We start from the raw sequence: 18,631 nt of genomic DNA, 5'->3' as shown, positions 1-18,631 counted from the left end.
TTTTTGAGATGATTATTTTTCTAAGGGAAACATTCACTGCTCTGGTGCTTATTTTGTTTGCAGATAAAAGTGCTTAATTATGTCTCCTACCTGCATTATTTGAAAGGATTAGTTGCCATAAATCTTGTCAGTAATGTTAAAATTATCTTGAGAAGATGCTTCAGATCTTGTGCAAAATGAAGCAACATTCTAAATGAGGTCATTTTATAGAGAAAAAAGACTACTTCCTCCCAAAGGTCACTGAGAATTTTTCCTTTTTTTCTCTCTTAAATTCACAGATTAGAGTACAGATTAGAATACAGTTTATAGTACTTGAGTGTACAAGTAGAATTATTCCATCTCGGGGATCCCTGGGTGGCGCAGCGGTTTGGCGCCTGCCTTTGGCCCAGGGTGTGATCCTGGAGACCCGGGATCGAATCCCACGTCAGGCTCCCGGTGCATGGAGCCTGCTTCTCCCTCTGCCTGTGTCTCTGCCTCTCTCTCTCTCTCTGTGTGTGACTATCATAAATAAATAAAAATTAAAAAAAAAATTATTCCATCTCAACATTTTAAAAAAACTTAAAAGGCAACATTGTTACTTTGGATTGATAGAAATTTATTTTGTAGTCTTCAGCTACAGGTTGATGATTTGTTAATAATACAGCATAAACCAAAGGCCTTTTTTTCTAATAAAACTTGGAAATTTAGATATTGAAATAGTGATATCAAAATAAATGCAAAATAAATACAAATGAGATTGTAGCTTCAGGCAAAGTAAAATCAAGCACACTTATACTTTCTAGAAATTAACAGTGTAATTGTTTTCTATAAGCATATCCCAGTACCATTATAAAGCATTTCCTTGTGCTTTACAATTGCATATGAGCTGAATTTGCAAAGTAAAATTTAGCAGAGAAATATTTATTCCTTTAGTTGGCTCCCAAAAACACTCACACATTTAGAAGATGGGCAAGACATGATTTAACAGTGGTACTTTCACAAGCAACTTGGGGAATTTTATTTTTTTTATTTATTTTATTTTTTTATTTTTTTATTTATGTATGATAGTCACAGAGAGAGAGGCAGAGACACAGGCAGAGGGAGAAGCAGGCTCCATGCACCGGGAGCCCGATGTGGGATTCGATCCCGGGTCTCCAGGATCGTGCCCTGGGCCAAAGGCAGGCGCTAAACCGCTGCGCCACCCAGGGATCCCAACTTGGGGAATTTTAATTGACTATTAGCTCAAATTGGGAAAAATTTTTCTTAGAATACAGATGAACTTTCTAATGATTAAACCCATTAACAGTGAAATAGACTACCTTTGGGGAAGGTATTGAGTTCCTGTCCCTGGAGATTTGTAAGAGGGGGTCAGACATCTGCCTGCTAGGGATTTTGTAAAGTTGGACCATAAACTTCTAAGGGTGTTCCCAATTCTGAATAGGCCAGTTATATTATTTCTCCTACAAAGTGATGTATGAAGTATTTCTATTACACAACATGGTTTTACTTACCTTTACTTACCATTATCTTTCCTTCCTTGCCACTTTTTGAGGTAAAGTAGATCACAGAAAAGTAAGCATATCACAAATGTACATAGTTGATGAATTTTCACAACCTGAACCAGTCCCTAGATGGAGAAACATTACTAGCACCCCTGAAGCTCCACCCTGATGCTCACTCCCTTCGTTACCTCCCCCACTCCAGAGTAGTCACTACCCTGGCTTCTCACTCTATAGAACTTGGTGCTGAGTTGCTTGAGTTTTGTACTTTATATACCTGGAATCATTCTCTTTTGCATCTGTCTGCTTTCTTTTAACATGATGTTTTGAAGACTCATTCATGTCGTTGCAGGCAGAGCATTCACTTCCTTGCTATAAAATGTTCAATTATGAGACTATATCAAAATTTTCTTACCATTAATGGCGTTTGTGTAGTTTCCAGCTTGGGGCTTTTACAAATAGTGTTGCTAAGAACATTCAAATCCATGTCTTTCCCTGGACATCATGCACATTTCTTTTGGGGATATGTAGCTAGGGGTAGAATTGCTTTGCCACAGAATGTACACGTGCTCAACTTTAATACTGCCAAACAGGTTTCCCAAATGTTTGTCTTCAGGCGCAATTGTAATAGACTTCTACCCTATCAGAAATGTTAGTTTTTCCAAAATTCCACAAGACTTACAAAAAAAACCATCTCACTAGAGACACTTGATAACTTTCTATTTTATACTATATGTTCGCATACCTTATCTCCCTTTCTAGATTATAAACCCCTTAAAGGCATTGTTTTATTCATCTTTACATTTCCCAAAGTACATTGCATAGATTCCAAATTAAGTGTTTTTATGAAAATGGATGAGGAAATGAGGAAAAATCATATGTAGTATTAATTTCAAGGATGTTTATAAGTTGCAAAAATAAAAATAGCATACTAGATGAGCTACAGAGGTAATCTTAAAGTGAACAGAACAAATTTATTGTAGCTCATAGATTTTCCTGGATTCTATAAGACAATTTTATATGCAGTTACATGAGAGAATATGAAGTTGAATTATGCAGAGTTTTTTTTTTAAGATTTTTATTTGTGAGAGAGAGACACACAGGGAAGTTCAATCCCAGGACCCTGGGATCATGACCTGAGCAGACACTTAACCACCCTGGCATCCCTGAATTGTGTATTTTAATTTTTTTTTTTAAGATTTTATTTATTTATTCATGAGAGACACAAAGAGGCAGAGACACAGGCAGAGGGAGAAGCAGGTTCCCCGCAGGGAGCCCAATGTGGACCTCGATCCCCAGACTGGGATCACACCCTGAACCAAAGGCAGATGCTCAACCGCTGAGCCACCCAGGTGTCCCTGGATTATGCATTTTTAACTATTAGACTTAAACCCTGGTGTTAGCTCCCACATTGAAGCTTCTGAATATTGTGAAACAGCTAAATTTGTTAGCCATGAACTTGAAGGTGAATGAGAGGGTGTGGCGAGGAAGTGTGAGAGGGAAGTCGTTCTGTAGAGCAGTCCTGACGGCTTTAGATCTCTAGTTTGGGTCACAGCTTTGTCCCTTCCCCTGGTTCTTCTGTGACTGGCAAGGAGTAATGATTTCACTGTATCATGGGGAAGACCAGTAAGAGTTTTATGAGCCAAATGGAATTTTTTAGTGGTTTTTAAATTTAGCGTTATTACTATTTTAAATTGCTGTTAGGAATTAGGGATTTATGGGTGTTTTCCCCTTAATGTAACTTTTCTCCACATTCTAAAATTCATTCAGTAAATACGTACTACTTCTAAAATTAGAAAATATTTTTAAAAATAGTTTATGTTGCAAAAGTTGCTACCTTGATTATTTTTTGTTTCAGTCTTGGCCTACTTATGAGGATATCTATAAAAAAACGATTGAAATTGCCAAATTCTTAGATTTGCCACGTTTTCCAGACATAACTGAAGACTGCTATCTTCATCCAAACATCTTGTGTATGAAATACTTGATGGAAGTCAATCTCCCTGGTAAGTGTGGTGTATATGGTGAGGAAGCTTTTATAGAATTGTAGAATTACAATGAGCAAAATATAGAATCCTCTCAAATCACAGACCCACCTGACAGAGTCCATCGTAACATGAAGCTTAATTTATCCTTTATCCTTTCTTAAGATATTTCAGGCTACTGAAAAATGTTAAAAGGACATTGTTCATAAATAATTGATTTGGGGATATGCTTGGTTTTTACAGTAAGTTTGCTGAGTACAATTAAAGTAACAAATGTTTCAATAATTAATCAGCTGGACACCTTCCTCCCCCCCCAAAAAAACAGCAAGTCATCATTTACATGAAGCATGATTATTATATAATGAATTCTAATAAACAGTATGGCAGAAGTTAACGAACTTATGGTAATATTTTTATTGTTTGGTAACATAATGCTATTTCCAGTCCCTAAAACAAATGGAGGTCAAAGTCTGATAGGATCACAGTGAACTCTTTAAGGCAACGAAACACAGACCTTGTTCACAGTATACCAAGACGCAGGTAACCTGATGGAATCTGCCGATGGAATCCATCCCTGAATTTCTCACAAAACTAGAAATGTGAGAAATTCAGGACTTATATTCTTTTTTTTTTTTTTTTTTTTTAATTTTTTTTTTCAGGACTTATATTCTTAAGAGAAAATACAAACATGGTGTGGCTATCCTATTGCTTAAGCAATATAAAAAATGATTGAAGATATTGTTAATAGGGAAGGAAAATACATATGTTAATAAAGCAATATACAAAACTATATATGTATATATAGTGTAATTCCAACAGTAAAAATAAAAATATGTAGTAACATATATATGTTATATATATACACACACACACACATATATATGTATGTATATATATACAAATGTAGTACTGGGTAATAGAAAGAACATAAGGGATTATCAAAATGTAACTGATACAGACTGGCTCATGGCAAGGTCTGGTTCCTATGCTTGCTGTTGGATGGAGAGGGGGACTAGAGTCCGCAGGACATGGTGACTGAATATGTGTAGGAAATGCAACTTAATTCAGTACAGTTTATTATGTTCTTCCAAATAATAGCTGTTCACTTAAAATTAATTAAAATAGAACGTTGTAAATCTTAAGTACTTAGATTACTGAGTAAAGAAATGTGCTTAGTAATTTAGAGTTTTCAAAGTATATTCACTTACACTATCTTATTTAATCTCAATTTACTCTCTCATAACCCATTTTATAAATGAAGAAACTGAATTTGAGTGACTAATGCAGAGTCACAAAGCTGATGATTGGAAAGCCTAAATATATAGGCACTAGGTAGGCTTTCTGGTTCCAAGTGCCACATTATTCAGCCTTGAATAATGGATGGAGGCTAAGGTACCATATAATTTCTTTGGGAAAACAGTACATCAAGTTTAATATACATTGAGGCTTCTAGTGTGCTAGCCAAGATGCCAGCCAGCTAGTTAGTATACATTCCTAGACAGGCTTTTGGTCTTATAGGAGATTTTGTTTCAAGTAAATGTAAATTGCTATAGAAACACAGACAGGAGAGTTGTATAAAATGATAGAAAACTAGCCTGTGGTGTGTGTTAGGTATCAGAAAGTATCCTATACATAGTAGATGTTTTTAGGAAGTCCAAATAGGAAAAGAGAGACCTTGCCAGGACTCCACCATTAGTGTTTCTATACAGATATCATTTTTTGGTTTATTTTATTCACATCCTGAGTTCTAGCATGGTACCCTGTTTTAAGATGATAAAGCTTATCTTACAGAGGTACACATTAATATGATCTAGTTAGGCGAAGAATTTAATTCATATTTTACTGTTTTATTCTTCAACAGATGAAATGAATGATTTAACCTGCCAGGTGGTAAAAATGACTGGAATAGGAGAAGTGGATTTTCTGACATTTGATCCCATAGCTAAAATGGCAAAAACTGTTAAATATGATGTTCAAGCTGTTGCTATCATTGTAATAGTATTGAAACTGCTCTTTTTATTGGATGACAATTTAGAATGGTAAGTGTATGTCAGTTTTATGAAGAAAAAATTGTACTGTTTTCACCTGATTATTCAGAGTAAAGGAATCCACATATTATCTCAACAGAAAATAGAGGCCCTCTGTTGTTTGTAGAACACTGACTAGTAGTGACAATTACTTCTAACATGAATTTTGACTCAGTTAGCTGTCAGAGAGTTAATTCTACCTTAGTAAGTTCTTTGTGTCATGTTTTATTCCTATTTTTTAGGTACATCACATGTTCTTCTTGCTTCACTGATTCCTGAGTTTAAATCATCATACACAAATCCTAAGGAATCTCATAGCAGTTTTTCTGTATGCCTTTAGGTTCCTGGTGCTATGTAACTTCAAAGATTATTATTTATTTATTTTGGAAAATAAACAAAAGGGTCTCTTCTCCCAAAATGCCAATAAACAATGGCAGGGTGTATAGTGATTGCTTCTCCATTAAAAATTAGCATCAGTTTCAAGTATTCCATACATTTTTTTCAGAAGAATTCAACATTTATCTTCAAACAAGTGACTTCAAAATAAATTGATTTGCTTTTTTCCAGGACTTTGTCTAATATTGCTGAGAAATATAATGAAAAGAACAAAGAAGGTATTTAATTTTTTATCATTCAAAGTGATTGTAAGTGGTGGATTAAAAGATGCAATAAATGTGAGGAAGAAACTTTGAAAAATATACAAGTACACATATACATACACATGAATACAAATTGTACCTTTTACCAGAATTATTTCTTCATATAATTATCCAATTATATACCTAGGCTGCTAAACTTCAGTGATTTCCTACTATGTGTAAAGAGCAGCCTGCTTTTTTACTCCCAGCTTCTCTTCACTAGCTGTACTAGACCGTGAACATACTGGCAGTTTTGTGACTGTACCATCTGTTCAAATGCCTCAACTTTTGCTCATGCTGGTCCTTCTACCTGAAATGTTTCCCCAACTCCCTCAATCCCTCTCACATCCACCTTTATTCTTCAAGATTCTACTTTCTCTTCACACCTACTCCTGACCTCACCACTTCCAATCAGAGCTAATCACTCCTGCCACAACCACTCCTACTCACACATCTGTTACAGGTTTAGCACATGGAATTAAAACTGGGGGACCGAATGTGTCTATCCCTGTTAGACTGCCGGTACCTGTAAAGTGCTAGGAATAGCTGATGTAGAGTAAAGCACAACATAAATGATAGAAAGATAGATAGGTAGGCTGTGAGTTTCTAGAGGGAAGGGCCATCTTTTTATTTTTTTATGTTTTATTTAATGTTTTTTTTTTTTTTTTTTAAGATTTTATTTATTCATGAGAGACACAAGCAGGCTCCATGCAGGGAGCCTGATGTGGGACTCGATCCCGGGACTCCAGGATCACACCCTGGGCCAAAGGCAGGTGCTAAACCGCTGAGCCACCCAGGCATCCCCTATTTAATGTATCTTTAGTGCCTAACAGTGTCTGGTCTAAGAGCAATTCGGTAAAGTTGGGTAGGTAAGAGTTCTTAAATTCAATTCTAGTTTCTTACCTCCCTCACTAGGATTTATGTTCATTGTTTTTTAATTAAACTTCAGCTTTATTGGGTATAATTGACCTATAAAAATATATGATCTTTAAAGTGCATATTGTGATAATTTGATATATTTGTACACTGGGGAAGGATTCTCCTATCTGGTTAATTGACACATTTATCACCTCACATTTTTATCTTTTGTAATTGTGTGTGAACATTTTTTTTTTAAAGATTGTATTTATTTATTTGTGAGAGACAGAAAGAGAGACACAGGCAGAGGGAGAAGCAGGCTCCCTGCCCAATGCAGGACTCGATCCCAGAACTCTGAGATCAAGCCCTGAGCTGAAGGCAGACGCTCAACCACTGAGCCACCCAGGAGTCCCTTTTGTAAACATTTAAGTCCTGTTTCCTTATCAAACTTCCTTGATGTGATACAGTGTGATCAACTACAGTCACCACGTCTTATATTAGATTCTCAGACCTTATTTATCTTAAAGCCAAAATGTTGTACCCTTGTATCAGCCTCCCATCCCTCAGGTCTTGGAAACTACTTTTCTGCTCTCTAAGAGTTTGACTTTTCTTTCAAGATTTCACATATATGTTCATTGGTTTTAGGAGCTTGGATTTAATGCTAGAAGTCAATTTGTGACATTGCTTCATGTCAGCCTCTACACAAAGTAAAAGGTTGAACAAGGTATCTTCTAATGTCTCTTCTTATGCTGTCTCAAAAAAAAAAAAAAGATAGTTTTTAGTATAATCTGGGTAGGGCCACAGTATAGATAGGAATTCAGGAGTCATGTTAAAGGAGACAGTGACTCCATAATGTTTAGTTATATCAGTGCATGAAGACTCAAATGAGTAATGTATATGGCTATAAATGTGACTGATTTCATTTCTTTCAGATAAGCCATGGTTTGATTTCAGAAAATGGTACCAAGTTATGAAGAGATCTATTGATGAGAAAAAACAAAAGTGGGAGGAAGCCAGGGCTAAGTATGTTGTCTCTTCTGGTTTTAGGTTTACCTGCTTGATTTCCAAATCTGTTACCTTGTATTTGAAAGCTGAAGTTTCATCAATTAGACTCCTTAGCATTATTACATTTTTTTCTACAAATCCTAACCCCTGTGTTCTCATTAACTTTTTTTGTGTGTGTATGTTATTATTAATTAAACTCTAGATTTTATTTGAATTAGACCAGTGTTTCCATTAATGTCCTCTTTCCAATCCAGGATCCAATCCAGAGTACCACATTATACTTAGTTATTAATTTTTTATAATTTGCATGAGTCACACTTATATTTCTCATATTCCTCCTCCTTCCTTTCTTAAAGTTGATCATTTCCCATCTGTTTCCCAATATTAGAAAGATTATAAATATCAGCCTGTGACATACATAATTGGAATATTCCCCCCAAATAAAGATCCCTACAAAAATCAAAATGGAGGAAAGCACAAAAAGAGGATATTTAATTCAGTCAGTCTTGCCATTTGACTTTGAACTCTCATTCTGATGTAGGTTCATTGATAGGGTGGAAAGAGGATGGCTGTAGAGACAGACAGTGCTGGGTTTAATCCTGATTGCACTAAGACAAATTGTGTGACCACGGGCAAGTTGCTTGATTTCTTAGCCTCTGTGCACTGAAAGTTAGTTTGCTCATAAATTTTCGTAGATGCTATATCTTACATAATATAGAGTATTGATCTTTCTATTAATCTCTGAACAGTTTTATATCTATCCTTAGAACTTTGAGTCTTTACAAGACTTAAAGAAAAAGTTAACATCTCTGGATTTCATGTAACTTTATGGTAATACTCATTTGATCAACTAACCTTATATACTTTGAGAAAAATCAAGGCTCTTCAAATTAGTTAAAATGATAATTCATTCAGCTCCAGGATCCTCATCAATGAAATAGGGATAGGAATACCGCTTTGTGTTCTGAGAACTAAATTTAGTTTTCACAGGTAGAACTGGATTATTTATCCTCTATATTAAGAGAGCTTTTAAATAGAGAAACAGACTTTGGGGATGAATAAAGCACTGTGGGGAAGAGGCTCCTTGCCAAAAAGGGGAGAGGTGTAGTAGTTTCTCACTATTCAGGTTTGATACACAATGATGAAAGAAAAGAGGTGGGGTGTGAACTTATTCTGACAGCCTATGGGTACCCAGGAAACTGGGTCCTTCCTCTTCCTTGTCAGAGAAGGAATATCTCTTTAGTCATTGGGTCTCAGTGGTTACAAGAGTAGCAGGAAGAACAGAAGTTCATTCTGTTGTCTTAGGCTATCTTGGAGAACCAGCCACTGGGTCTTCCTTTTTATGGCGTCAACAGGGATTGTCCTGACAATTCAACAATGATGCCACTCAGGCATCTCATTGGTAACTAGGAATTCATTAGCTCAAGCTGAGCACCAACTTACACTGAAGACATAGCTATTAGAGCCCAAATTGAACAGTGTTCAGTTACACATCTTAGACTTAGTGACTCTTAGTGACTCTTTTGGGGAGAATTTAGTGACCAAAGAGAGTCTGTTTTCAAAATGGCATCTTCCAGGGAGAGCCCAGGGGTCAGGGAAGAGATTGTCCAGGGGATACATTACCAAGATTCTTCTGTATAGAGTAGGTGCTTTGGGCTAAGTGAGATACCATATGTAAGTCACTGCTGACTAGGGCTTGGGCACAAAGCCCCTGTGTATGTGGTCTGTTACCTGTCTGTTTTACCCTACCTCACCCTCACTGTTGACATAAATTTGTAATTTTTGCCTGTTATTCTGATCATCATCTTCCATGTTGTCAGATGAAGGTCATTAAAGCAATTTCTGTAGCTAAGTATGGGTCCTATGTATGAGATTACGAAAAACACTGGTAAACAGTAGTTGAAAACCTAATAACAGCTTAAGAGGGTGCTTTGATGACTTCCCATTGTCATGGAAGATGTTGGGAAGAACATGGAGGAAAATTTAAAGGCATGTACAGGAAATCTTTGCAGCCTTTGGGTTAGGCAGAATTTTGTAGATATGATACCAGAAGTATGATCTATAAAAAAAGTATAAATTGGACTTCATCAGAAGAAAGAATATCTGCTCTTCAGAAGACACTGTTAAGAGAATGAGAACCCATATAGTGGGAGAAAATATGTGTACATTACATATCTGGTAAAAGATTTGTATCCAGAATGTATAAATAATTCTCATACCATGAGAAAACAGAAAACCATTATATATATTTTTTCTCCAACCTGCTCCAAATGTTTTTCTGTATTGTACAGGTATCTATGGAAAAGCGAAAAGCCCCTCTACCACTCATCCATTGACAAAGGAGTAGTATATAAAAGAAGAGGTGAGTTGCATTTTCTCTTAACACCATGTAGCAATACTGTTGTAGAAAAGCTAAATATCGGGACACCTGGGTGGCTCAATGATTGAGCATCTGCCTTTGTCTCTGGAGGTCCTGGGATCGAGTCCCATGTCAGGCTCCCCTCGAGGAGCCTGCTTCTCTCTACCTCTTTCTATGTCTCTAGTAAATAAATAAATAATTAATTAAAAGAAAGAAAGAAAGAAAGAAAAGCTAAATATCTTGACTTGGGGTGCTTGGGTGGCTCAGTTGGTTAAGTGTCTGCCTTTGGCTCAGGTCATGATCCCAGGGTCCTGGGATCAAGTCCTGCATTGGGCTCCCTGCTCAGCAGGGAGTCTGCCTCTAGCCTCTCCCTCTATCCTTCCCACCTGCTTGTGATTCTCTCTTGCTCTCCTTTTCTTTCTCAAATAAATAAATAAATCTTTAGAAATAAATAAATATCTTGAATAGTGTGCCTAGGGGCACCTGACTGGCTCAGTCTTTAGAGCATGTGACTCTTGATCTCAGGGTTGTGTTTCCCGCTCGCATTGGGTATAGAGAATACTTAAATAAATAAATAAACTTAAAAAAAACTGAGGGATTATTTTACTTCTTCAACAAATATTCCAACACTCATCCAAAGAAATATCATCCTCCGTAAATCTCCAGAGGAATCTGTTTCAGGAACATTGCATTCTTTAAAACAGAACTTAAGTTCCCACCAAAATCTAAAATCACCCTATATTTGTATGACTTTCAGAGAGAAAGTGGAGAATTGCCTGTAGATTGTCTTGTTCATTTTTTTCTCATTGTGTTAAAAATATATAACAAAATTTACCATTTTAACCTTTTTTAAGTAGTTCCCCAATGCCCCTCATCCAGTTTCAACTCCCTCCTGTTGTTGTCCTCTTGCATTGTCATGATGAATTTATCAAAACTAAGAAAGTAATGTTAGTACTTGACTAACAACTAAACTCATCTATGATTTAACATTAGTTTTTATTTGATTTCTTTCCTTTTGTCCTCCATTTCCAGAAATGGTGGTGAATCTACAAAAACAATTTAGCACACTTGTTGATTCAGTACCAACTGTTGAAAAAAAAAGGCCTTCAAGTTTTCAGTTCAACTGGACTGAAGGAGACTCTACTAGAACCTGTTTCCACGGACATGGCCTCCAGGGGATTCTGAAGAAGAAAGGCCAGTCACTTACAACCAAGAATTCACTATATTGGCTTAGCACACAGAAATTCTGTAGAAGGTATGTGATGCTTTTAGAAATCAAAGGATAAAAAAAAACATCGTGAAATATCTAGTTTGGCATGAAGTAGTATTCTTTTCTAGTTAAAAAAAAAATCACGTAGAATTACAGTTGACTATAATAAGAACCAGATAGGTATTTCTTGGAATTAGAAGATGTTGGGCTTATAAGCATGAAAATTGGGATTATACATTGAGTCTTGTTTAAGAGTTTTAGGGAGGAAGGTGTTAACTAACCTTATTGTGATAATCATTTCACAACATACACATTGCATGTTGAAAGTATCTCAGTAAAGCTGGAAAAAGTTTTAGATTATAAAGACTTTTTTCATTGTGACTTCATATTTTTATACTAATTTCATTTTATACTAATCTCACTCTTGATACATAGAAATTGTTTATAAGGCAATTTCCCAGCAGTGAAGAGGACGTGTGAATGAATTGGGCTGTTCATATCCCAACGCTGCCACTTGCTTATTGTGAGAAAGCTGTTGACCATCCTTGTTGCTCTCTCCCAATTATAAAACCAGCCTATGAGTGAATTATGAGGGAGCTTATATCTTTATCTTTTTCCCATGGCACGGAGAGCATGTAATACTGATCTTTTTTCTCTTCTTAAAACCTCCAATGGCTCCCATCTTATTCAGAGTAAAGTTCAAAGACCCTAAGGAACCTACAGGCCCCTACAATTCTCTGACCTTCCTTGCTTACCTCCTTTGCTCTGTGCTCACTGCCCCTGTTCACATCAACCTCCTCACTGTTCCCTGAACTTGCTAAGCACACTTCCCACACAGACCTTTGCACATGTTAGGCCTCCAGCCTGAAATGCTTTTCCTTATGTATCCACATGGGCTCAGTCCTGTTGGGTTTTTGCTCAAATTCCACTTCCCCATCCTGTCTAAAATAGCACCTACTCTCCCCTCACCCTCACATGCACACCTCATCATTCTCTACCCCCATGCCTGTGTTTTATTTCTTAAAGCCCTTAACAGTATTGAATAGATTATTATATATTTATTTTGCTTTTTTGTCTACCTCCTCACACTAGAATAGAATATAAGGGGGATCCCTGGGTGGCACAGCGGTTTGGCGCCTGCCTTTGGCCCGGGGCACAATCCTGGAGACCCAGGATCGAATCCCACGTCGGGCTCTCTGCATGGAGCCTGCTTCTCCCTCTGTCTGTGTCTCTGCCTCTCTGTCTCTCTCTCTGTGACTATCATGAATAAATAAATAAAATCTTTAAAAAAAAAAAAAAAAGAATAGAATATAAGGTCCTTGAGTGCAGAGACTCTGTCTTAATTAATGAAAAATCCCAGAGGCTAGAACAGAGCCTAGTATATAGTAGGTGCTCACCAGTTTTTTGCTGACTGAATGTATAGAAAATAGAGTATGAGAATTAAATGAGATTCTGGTGTCTGTCATATAGTAATTCTCAATATATGGTAACTGATCATTACTTTAAATAAAACATAATTTTCTATTAAAGAGTTTCTCTTCCTGAGTTGAGTATCAATCAAAGATAAGTAAAATGTAGAAAACACATTAGGAGATAATAAAATGAAGCAATTTGTATGAAAATTTACTACTCACCAAAAGTTTAGCTGAGTCTAGAATGACTACAGAGTGGCGCTGTCTTTACAGTAGGAACAGGGAAAGGCTGGAATCTAAACCCCAGGGTCAACTCCACGTCTGAGGTGTTACATTCCTGTGCAATGGTCAGTGCAATGGCTTTTTCCGATTTTAAGATTTCATCAGAAGGAAGAGAAAAGGTTGTAGTGTGCTGGCTGGTGAGGAGCACCAGCATGAGACCTGTAAGTTAGGAAGTGGTGTTCTGGCGCCCTTCTGTCTCTCATGCCTGCGGAATTAGTCCTGAGTGAGTTAGGGGGGAGCTTCTACCTTTATGGTGCAATCAGTGTATTTCTAGGTCTTTCTAAATCTTCACAGATTTAATACAGTAATATAAGAAAATTAGTTACAAATAGACCTTGTATAGTTGGAGATGAAACAGCTGAGATTTTTTTTCTCTGCATGAACTATAAAGGCTAAAAATTATAACCTATAGATGAAGCATTAGGGATATCATGACTTTATGCACCAAAATTTTGTCAACCTTGCCTATTTAGACCATAGTCTAGAACCACAGAGTAAGCCAAAAAGGCTCCTGCTAACCAATAAAAATGTCACAAAGTCCCTGACTAGAGCTAATGCACTTTTCTCAGAAAATCCCTAAGCCCCTCACTCCGAGCCAGCTTACTCTGCCTTCAGGTGTGTTTCTGTCAGGCTAAGATGTCTGATTTCCAAATTCCTAATCATCAAAGGAAACAAAGGACAGAGACTGTGAGGTGCTCCACTGATAATCATCTTGACTGCAAACATAAATGACATCCACTTGACAAATGAGAGAGGAGCCAGCATCAGAATCAGAAGCAGACAAAAGAACTCAAGTTCCAGCAGACTGAAAGTTCATTCATGACCACTGTTTAATTGCTCCACCTAACAAAATAAGCCTAATGGGGGGTCTCAACTATAACACAGAGCATGACCCAAAATGCTGTGTGCATTCTCTTTGGGTTTGTTTCTCTTAGCTGTATTTTCTAATGTTTTTACAATAAAAGTGAACAACTTATAATACCATAATTGTAAAGGCTAAAAAAAAAAAAAAAGAAAGAGATGCTGTGTGCTCTGTTTAAATAACCAAATAGCATGTAACTCAGTTTTAAAAGATGTCCATACAATATGGTTAAAATGAAGTGTTTTGATGCTTCAGAAAGCAAATTTTCAACTGTATAGAGAATTTTGTTCCACAGAAGGACTCATGTCTGAGGGTTCAAGAGACAAGCATCGTACAGTAAAATAATTATGAGAACCTTCACACTCAGGCCTTAAGAACTAAGCAGAGAAAGGCCATAAGAGCACTTCAGATACAAAAAGTTGTTTATGCTTCTTATCTGAGGCAGAACTAACAGTCTTCATGAATTTAAATACCCTTAATATTCCTCACATTTGTAGAAGTACCAATCTCTAAGCTGGCCAGCTGTCTGGCCAGCCCACAATTAGCTAGGTCTAACAACCCATTGTAGGCACTGGCTAATCAAGTATCTATCCTAGGCCTCCGTGAGTAGGGCAGGTGGTTCCTCTTTCCTTCCATAAGAAGAAGTACTTCAAATTGCCATCCACAGGAAATGGAGAGGCTTTGGATGCCCTCTTACTCCCCCATACACACACGTCCCACAAACATTTGATTTGAATTTAAAAGATTTTAACTAATACTTTAGAGTAAAAAAAAAAAAAGTACTCAATCATATGTCAAATTTGAACATCTAGTATCTTTCAGACCACCAAAACATTAACTTGTGTTAGCAGGTTTATTTATTTTTGTATGTATATGGACTTGGGGAGACTGTACCTTTACACCCTTCTTTTAAATGTAAACCTGTGCTTATCCCTTTGCATAAAATTGTTTGTATGAATGTATTCTGACAGCATCCATTTGCCACACATTTATTTTCCATGTCAGGGCTCAAGAACATCTGTTGGCACATGTTCTATGCACAGCAAAATACTTGGCAACAACGAATTGTATGTTATATTCAGTTTTATGGCTTATAACTCTAGGATAGTTTTCTGAGTTTGTGATAAAGAATGTAATTCTTACAAGGTATTGTTCATGATTCAACTTAAAAGTCTTATGGGAGCAAATAATTTGTATACCTTTTCTTATCTTTCTGGTGTAGAAATAGAGCTTCCCTAAGTAAAAGAAACATTACTTTTTTACCCTTTTTGTTATAACCGTTTGTCTGGAAGAATCTCTCTTACAATTGCTGAAATTTAAAAGAAAAGCAAGAGGCCACCAGTTTGTGAGAATTCCTGTGAATGGCTTATATTTGATTTCTGTTACCGCAATGAGTAGTTGAGGCTAAATGCCCTATTAGTGAATATGGTAGGGTTTGGGCTTTATTGTAGATTGTTAAAGTAATCTTAAGATTTTTAAGTGAAAACAAAAACTGATTTGAAAAGAACCTAGTGGAGGTGAGCATTTTTGAGCCCTTACTGTGTGCTCACCACTGGGTTAAGTGCTTGATATGTATTCTCATTCAATACTTTTGTTCACTCTGTGAGGTAGGCACTGTTATTTTTTCCTGTTTTACAGGTGAGAGAACTAAGCCTAGTTATCCTAGTCACAACTGTTAGGGGCAGAATTTTGTGGTGTACATACAAACTTTCAGGCATGCATAAACTTTCAGGAACTTAGGACCATATATGTTATATAAGTCTTAATATCTAAGGGTTCATATCTTCTGTAGGGTTAAGTTTTTTTTAAAGCTTTTTATTATGGAAAATTTCAAGTATATTAAAAAATAGTATAATGTGCCTGTCATTCAGCCTTAACATTTGTCAACATTACTAGACTTGCTTTGGACATGCCAACCCACTCCTCCACCCCTGCCTCCAGATTATTTGGAAGCATATCTCAAATGTCATAGTATTTTTTTTTTTCAAATGTCATAGTATTTTTAAAAACAAAACCACAATAAACATCAATCACACATTAAAAAATGAATAGTAATTCCTTGATATTATCAAACATTCAGTCAATGTTTAGGCTTTCCCAATTGCTATGAAATTTTTAATATAAGTTAATCCAAATAAGGCCCATACATTGGGCCTTATTTTGCAAGTAGCTGAGATATCCCTTAATTGTTGGGGTTAGTAAATTCCCCTTTTAGGTCTTTTTTTTTCCCTGCAGGGAAAAAATTACTTATTGAATAATCCAGGTCTTGTGTCCTATACAATTTCGTAGTCTGCCTTTTGCTGATTACAACCTATGATACCATTTAACATGTTCCTCTGTCCCCTGGATTGCCTACACCTTGGTATAGTTAGAGATGGGGTGTTAGAGATTCATAATTAGAGATTTGGTGGTAGTTGGGCACTTGATCTACTTTTAAGATAAGTGAAATTGCTTTGTAATCTCTTCTTTGTATAATAGTGCAAGATTATAGGCTACATTATCATGTCTGGTGTGTTATTTTGGGTGGGGATTAGGGATTATTTTGAAAATATGCTCAGAATCTCTTCCTGTGTGCTATTGTTTGCCTTGAGCATGGTAAAAAGAAGCAGCCCATCTGGAATGGAGTAAGTAATGGAATTACAAGTAAGTAATTCCTTACTTGTGGGTAAGGAATTGTGAGACCTGGCTCTATTATCCTGGCATGGTAGCTAACCCAGGGACGGTGCTAACATTTTTCCTCTGTAAAATTAAGTTGTTTTACCAAATTGTTCCGAGTTTCATTCCAACTCTGAGTACTATTTTAAGCCTAACTATATGTATTTGCTAGTTTGGGCGATGTTTCAGGGATAGATAGATACATGTCAAATGGTCATTTTAAGATAACTTCTTTTTCTTCCCTTTCTAGCTATTGTAAACATGTGACAACCTATGAAGAATCAAATTTTTCACGGAGTTATCAGTTTATAATAAATCTCTTCTCCTTCCTGCTAAGAATAAAGACATCTTCTCTCCATGAAGAAGTGAGCTTAATTGAAAAGAGACTTTTTAAAGCAAAATATAGTAAAACGAAAAAGAAATCAAGATCCAGGAAAGGGAGAAAATAACTGAGAAAAATGAAACAAACTTTCTTGGGAAAACATTTTAATAGTGATAATAATGTCAAATTATAATATTCTAGAGAATTATGGAAAATAGAATTTTATTATATGTACACACACATATATATATCAAATGTGCTTATAAAATGTGTATTGGAAAATAAATAAACAGTGTTTGAATTTATTTTTTAAATTATGAATGTTTTTTGAGAAGATTAAAACAGTAAGTTTTATAAATGGTATCCAGAAATTTCTATGCATTGTATTTTAAATTTCCTTTTTTTTTTTTTTTTGCCCTTTTTTTAGGTTAACTTTGCTTTTAAACTAGATCACTTCCTTACTCTTTATGCCCTAAAGAAAATCCCAGATAGATCAAGGATCTAAATATCATAATGTTTTACATATACATATATGTTACAGTATTAGAAGAAAACAAGTATGGCTGCTTTGATGATCTTGAAACAGGGGAGAACTTTCTAAGCATGCCCCCAAACCAGAAGCCAAAAAGGAAAAATTGATAATGTGACCACAAAGTCACAGGCAAATGGCAAACTAGGAAAATATATTTGCAGCATATGACAGACAAAGGAGTAACTTCTTTAAAGTATCAATAGCTCTGGCAAAGCAAGAGGAAAAAGACAGGCTGAGCAAGGAATATGAAAAGATAGCCTTCAAGGGGAAGAAAAGAGATACAAAGGCCAACCCAAAAAATGATACAAATTAAAATATATACTATTTCCCACATGTTAGATTACCAGAGATTTATAAAGGTTTATAAGATCAGGTGAGGATATTGAAAAATGAGGCATTCTTGTTCACAGATTATTCATGCAACAAATAGCGGCTGTGTTCCAGGCATATTCTGGGCATTGGAGATGGAATAGTTAAAAGAGGTCCCTGTCTTTAAGGATCTTCTATTCTAATTGGGCGGGGGGGAAATAGTAAACAAATATATGATAGTTGGACCAATGAGGTGCAATGAAGAAAAAAGCAAGGTAGGTAGGGGTGATTATAAAAAGTGGTTAAGGTGCCTGGAAGGTGACCTTGAGCAGAAATCAACTGGTCTGAAGTTCAATCAGGGGAGTAAGCCACATTGCCCTCTGGGGGAAGGTTATTTCAGGCAAAGGAAACATGGAAAGGCTCTGAGGCAGTAGTATGCTTGACGGATTCAAGGAATAGGCTATTCAGGGCAGCTGGAGTATTAGGGTTGTCAGAGAAAGTAGTAGCACATGAAATGGAAGAGTTTGCATTCAAGGCCATGGTAAGAGCTTGACTTTTATCCCAAGAGTGTCTCAGGAAGCCGTTAGAAAATTCTGAGCAAACGAATGGTGTGATGAGATCTATGTCATAAAAGGACTACTTTACTCTGTGCTGAATAGATTGCAGGGGAAAATAGATTGTAGAGGCCACAATACAG

The 18,631-nt window shown here is 36.3% G+C and overlaps 1 protein-coding gene across 4 annotated transcripts in view; it reads left to right on the top strand.

The window, feature by feature from the left end:
* TAF1B (TATA-box binding protein associated factor, RNA polymerase I subunit B) overlaps nucleotides 1–17,280 on the top strand; it is a 64,660-nt gene extending 47,380 nt beyond the window's left edge. For all 4 annotated transcript variants that reach the window (XM_041756915.1, XM_041756914.1, XM_041756917.1 and 1 more), the window contains 7 exons: nucleotides 3,337–3,484; nucleotides 5,325–5,502; nucleotides 6,058–6,104; nucleotides 7,919–8,009; nucleotides 10,283–10,353; nucleotides 11,383–11,605; nucleotides 17,022–17,280. In XM_041756915.1, the coding sequence (XP_041612849.1) occupies nucleotides 3,337–3,484; nucleotides 5,325–5,502; nucleotides 6,058–6,104; nucleotides 7,919–8,009; nucleotides 10,283–10,353; nucleotides 11,383–11,605; nucleotides 17,022–17,220 (957 nt within the window). In that variant the 3' untranslated portion in view covers nucleotides 17,221–17,280. The remainder of the gene's footprint in view (nucleotides 1–3,336; nucleotides 3,485–5,324; nucleotides 5,503–6,057; nucleotides 6,105–7,918; nucleotides 8,010–10,282; nucleotides 10,354–11,382; nucleotides 11,606–17,021) is intronic.
* Nucleotides 17,281–18,631: the final 1,351 nt, after the last annotated feature.

This window comes from Vulpes lagopus, chromosome 5 (genome assembly GCF_018345385.1).
Source record: "Vulpes lagopus strain Blue_001 chromosome 5, ASM1834538v1, whole genome shotgun sequence".
Lineage (NCBI taxonomy): Eukaryota > Metazoa > Chordata > Mammalia > Carnivora > Canidae > Vulpes > Vulpes lagopus.
The sequence above is the reverse complement of the archived record's forward strand: the minus strand, read 5'-3'. Positions and strand labels throughout refer to the sequence as shown.